The sequence below is a fragment of the Hibiscus syriacus genome, unplaced genomic scaffold (genome assembly GCF_006381635.1).
Source record: "Hibiscus syriacus cultivar Baekdansim isolate YM2019G1 unplaced genomic scaffold, ASM638163v2 tig00117016_pilon, whole genome shotgun sequence".
NCBI classification, from domain to species: Eukaryota; Viridiplantae; Streptophyta; class Magnoliopsida; order Malvales; family Malvaceae; genus Hibiscus; species Hibiscus syriacus.
This window is the reverse complement of record NW_024063525.1, coordinates 7,047,309-7,052,207: the sequence shown is the minus strand read 5'-3', so window position 1 is coordinate 7,052,207 and position 4,899 is coordinate 7,047,309. Positions and strand designations below refer to the sequence as shown.

At 30.9% G+C, this 4,899-nt stretch overlaps 1 protein-coding gene across 1 annotated transcript; it reads left to right on the top strand.

Moving 5' to 3' along the window:
* The first annotated feature begins 3,449 nt into the window (after nucleotides 1–3,449).
* LOC120195527 (50S ribosomal subunit assembly factor BipA-like) lies at nucleotides 3,450–4,572 on the top strand. Its single transcript, XM_039197528.1, has 4 exons — nucleotides 3,450–3,636; nucleotides 3,855–3,923; nucleotides 4,048–4,220; nucleotides 4,357–4,572. Exons 1-4 carry the CDS (start codon nucleotides 3,450–3,452, stop codon nucleotides 4,510–4,512), a joined length of 585 nt encoding a protein of 194 aa, XP_039053459.1. The 3' UTR covers nucleotides 4,513–4,572.
* Nucleotides 4,573–4,899: the final 327 nt, after the last annotated feature.

Sequence of the window (4,899 nt, the reverse complement as noted above, 5' to 3'; positions counted from 1 at the left end):
GGGATGGAGCTCCCTTAGGGCCCAAGGGGACGCCGACTGTTAAGATTTGTATATTTGATATAATTTTGATTTAATAGTATTTTGGTTCATGTAAAAATAAATATTTAAATTTAAAAATATATTAAATATGTAATCAAGTAGGGGTCAAACTAAAGAATGATAAGTCTGTGTTCTCAAGTTTTTGGTCTAATTACAATTTAGGTTATTGTCAGTTTAAATATTAGACAAATTTGAAGTTGTCTTATGAATTTTGAGTTTTTTTTTTAAATTTAAGGTGAATACAAGGTAGTATCTGTACAAAGTCTTCAACTATTTGAAAAAGAACGCTCATACCCCTACATACTCAGTGCTTAAACTCGGGACCTTAAGGATAACAACAATCCCTTAATCACTAAGGTCGTTTGGTTCATGTTGAATTTCAAGTTTAAATACCTAATAAGTCTTTATATTTTGCTTAAATTGTCTAATATTTCAGTCCCTGTCAATGTTTAATTCTGGCTCTGTCCATGCTAAGCACCCTCCTAGCCACAATTGATTAGGCAAACACTAAAATAGGATTTAATCGACCCTCTTGACCACAATAGAAAGGTAAATTGGATTGTGGGGATCTCCCTTGCCAGAACTTCAAGAACTTATATGATGAAGAATGCTTTGAAGGCATAAGGATATTAGTACTTGCAAAAACATATTCAAGTAGTATTATAATTCAAGAATAAGATCATTTAAAAAAGTGAATGAAGCTTCCTTTGTATAAGGTGAGGATTTCCATGAATCTAAGTAACTAATGAATAAAATAAGAATAAAGTGAAAAAGTAATGGACTTGTAGAAGATGCATGGTGGGTGGCTATTGATGTGAACCATTGATGAAGTTTTTGATCTGATGGTTGAGATGAAAACAGGGAACTTGAATCCAAGATGTGATATTCATTGATTGGATCCGATGGACGACCTAGATTAGGCTTCTGGAAGGTGCTGGCATGATTAAGAGAAGGGGGTGACTAAGGTTTCTGGTTACAAGCAAATTACCTTTCTAACCTTAACCTAACTAAACTAGTAGAAGGAAGAACTAACCCTTATAGAATTGAGTTTACATAACTTAAATCTTAAATAGAAAAGGAAAGAGTTATCTCATACTTTATAAAAGTAGCAATTAGTTAACTTTACAAGGTTATCCCCTTAAAATACTTTAAAGATATGTTCAGGACTATCTCTGGCTGTGTCATTTTTTGGTTCTAAGGCAACTTCAATTTTAGTTGTTATGATCCAAGTAGATGTGAGAGGAAGGAGTGATGAATGTCCTTTCTTGAATTTTTCAGTCTCTATATGGGTGTTGAGTCCCATGCTGAGGAAGGCTTGAATTGTAACTTGAAGCTTGTCTTTCAACAATTTAGTATTGGCACGTGTGATTGGGCCAAGTGAAAGAATTAGTCAATCTTCCTTTAATGTATGGCATGTGGTGCACGTATAAAAATATATGTTCAAAATTTTCATTGTAAAACACTTGTGAGTTTAATTTTCTATATTGCTCAAGTGTTATTTTGATGAATGCTTAATTGCACAAACACATTCATATTGCGAGTTTTTTCTTTTGTTTATTAAGTTTGTAATTCCTCTTTTAGATAGAGTATAATCAAGGTTTTGGGTACAAATCTTGAGAGTATTTGTAAGGTTACAACTTGTCCTTAAATGTAAGCAAATCTAGTGGATTTAAGAAATCTTTACTGTGTATAACTAAGGTATTGAATGTAAATTTTCTTTAGAAGTCAAACTTTTTTTAAATTATTGTATAAATGTTTTATCTTTCGATTATTTCCACAATAAAAAAAATTAAAGGTCAATCTACCTCTTGACATTGGTTTTAAAAGGCACAAGACACACTGAGACACGAAAGGTCCATGGAGCCTAAATGTAAGGTGCGTGACAAAGGCGCGTGCCTTTTGTAAGCGAGGCACACCTTTTGTGCTAAAATACTTATAAATCAATTTTTGAGCATATTCTTACCTATTATTCACTAGTTTACTCCTGAGTCCTGAAACATTTAATCTTCTTCTCACACCCCACACACTATGTTCCTTTACCGTTATTTATCCCTCCTCAAGGCTCATTTCTACCATTAGCAAAACTCCAATTTCAAAACATTTTACCACAAAATTAGATACACTGTAATAAACAAGTCGTAGTTTCTAAATTCAAAAAACAATCTCATAAACACTTTAAATAATAAAATATAATTTTAAATCTGTACCCTTATCTAATATATATTGAATGTGTATTTTTATAAACATTTGAAGGTTATGAAATTAAGATGATTCGATATTTGTTTAGACCAAAATGATTTCACTTTTAAGTATAAGCTAAACTACTCCTAAAACTATTCTTTTTAATTTTTACAGCAATTAAAAGATAAATTTTTAAAAAATAGTTTATTTAATCGGTATCTATAAGATTAACTATTATTTAAAATAAAGATAATTTTAATTATTATCATTAACATTAGCTAATATTTAAATAAAGATAATTTAAATGAATTATTATTTCTAAATAAAAAGTAATATAAATGTGGACCTTTTGTGTTAAAAAAATTGCAAAAGACAAAACAATGACTATCGTTATCGTCCATTCAATATTATCAAATTATACTCACTTCACACATGTTCTTGAACCATAAAACACTTCATATCTATCTCACACGTCTTCTTAAACAATTAGACATTTATATCCCCCTCAATTCGATATTACATACAAATTGATGTGAGACTTTTTTACGATTTTTAACACTCATTAAAACCTTATAATAATATATTTATCTTAAAGAAAAATTGATGTGAGCAACCTAAAATCTAACTAGAATGAGAGATAAATTAAAGAGAATATAACATTTACGTTTCCATCTTGCTGCTGTCCACACTTGGGGGAGGATATGAACTTTTGTTCATATTTTACTCTGAAAAATGAGGAGTTATTGCTCTAAGTTTTTAACGGCAAGGGAAATTAGTAATGTTTATCTAAGATATGAAATCCACTACGATGTTTGATTTACGATAGATTTTTTAAATTTCCATGGTCTAGGCTTTTGTGCTCGAACCCGTGAAATTTAAGAATAATAACGATTTATTTAACTATTGAGGTAAGTCAATTCGTGTTTTGCAAAAATGTTAAATGAACATATACATGGCCATGAAACCAACAAATATAAATATACATAATTTTAAATAAAAGAACACACACAATTTTAAAAATCCTTTAACTATTGAGGTAAGCTGCAAATTACATATTTTGTACTAAAAAGTTTGTAATTTCATTCGTTGTTATACTGATCATCTAGACAAGCACATTTTTTTCTTCTGTTCTTTATATTGTCATTCAAAGTGATTTAGTGGAAGGCAACAAAGTTTCGATTGAAAAGGCAAATAGTGAACATAATTTGCACTCTTTTGAAACCTAAAGCATGCAACCTACTGCGTCTTGCTTGCTAAATCTTCAGGTTGAACGGGTTGTTGGCATGGTTGAAGGAGCAGTATTATTTGATGATGCTGGTGAGGGGCCACTTGCACAAACAAAATTTGTTCTTGCCAAAGCCTTGAACTATGGGCTGCGCCACCTTCTTCTATTGAACAAAGTAGACCGACCTTCTGGTATAAAATTAATTTTTTTTTTTCATCTTTTAATTTACTGAAACTGAAACTGAAACTGAAATGTCAAATGTTATTTCATGATTCTTTATTTTTGTAAGAACGTATACCTGTTGTGGAATTACTAGCTATCTTGATATTTTTATCCCCTTTTCTTTTTTCTTATTTGTTATGCAAATGGAAGAATCCTTAGACCTTATGTCATTTTGTTAATGATGCAGTATCAGAGGAGAGATGTAATGAAGTTGAGAGTCTAGTACTCGATCTTTTTGCAAATCTTGGTGCTACAGGTGAAGCAATGCAGAAATATTAGAAGTTCTATGATTAACCTGTTTCAGATTTGTTGACTATGGCCTTATTCCTAACTTGGATAATTGTATAATATTAATAATTTTTCTCATATTTGCATTTCAGAGGAACAGTTTGACTTTCCGATCCTCTATGCTTCTGCTAAAGAAGGTTGGGCATCTTCAACCTATACTAAAGATCCTCCTGCTGGTGCAAAGAATATGTCACAGTTGCTTGATGCCTTTGTAAGGCATGTTCCTCCACCAAAAGCAAACCTTGATGGACCTTTCCAAATGCTGGTTGGTATTCGTTACTGATTGACCACTTCACAATGTATCTTTGTGTTTTCAATAGGAGAAAAGTACCTGGTGTCCTTTTTATCCTTCCTCATTTCTTTCATGCTGTAAATTTCTTATTACATGATAATCATTTCAGGTTTCCATGATGGAAAAAGACACTTATCTTGGGCGAATTTTGACTGGGCGTATCTCATCTGGAATAGTTCGTGTTGGAGATAAAATACATGGTTTGCGAAGCAACGAGTCTGGAATTGAGAAAATTGAAGAAGGAAAGGTTTGTCGCTCTATGTAGCCTGGTTTTGGTTGGAAGTAGAGGAATAAATAGTTTGACTTAAAATCATCATCTAAATTAAACTTTTGAATTTATGTTTTTTTGTTTAATGATTTAACCTAGTGCTCATTGTCTACCTGAATATGCCAATAATTTTTATTTCTGCAATATGTTAAAATTTACTATAAATAATTGCTTTGCTATATTAGTGTCATAACCATTTTTTTTAAAAATAATTAAATATTATTTTAAAAAATAATTATGGCTTTATTTTGGAAAATTGATGATTTGGAATTGATTTGAATTAAATTGAATGAGAGTCGCCATCGACCTTTGGGTTAGGTAGGTCGAATACCTAAAAATGTCTTTTAAAACAATTTTAAGAAAAATAATTTTTAAGACAAAAAA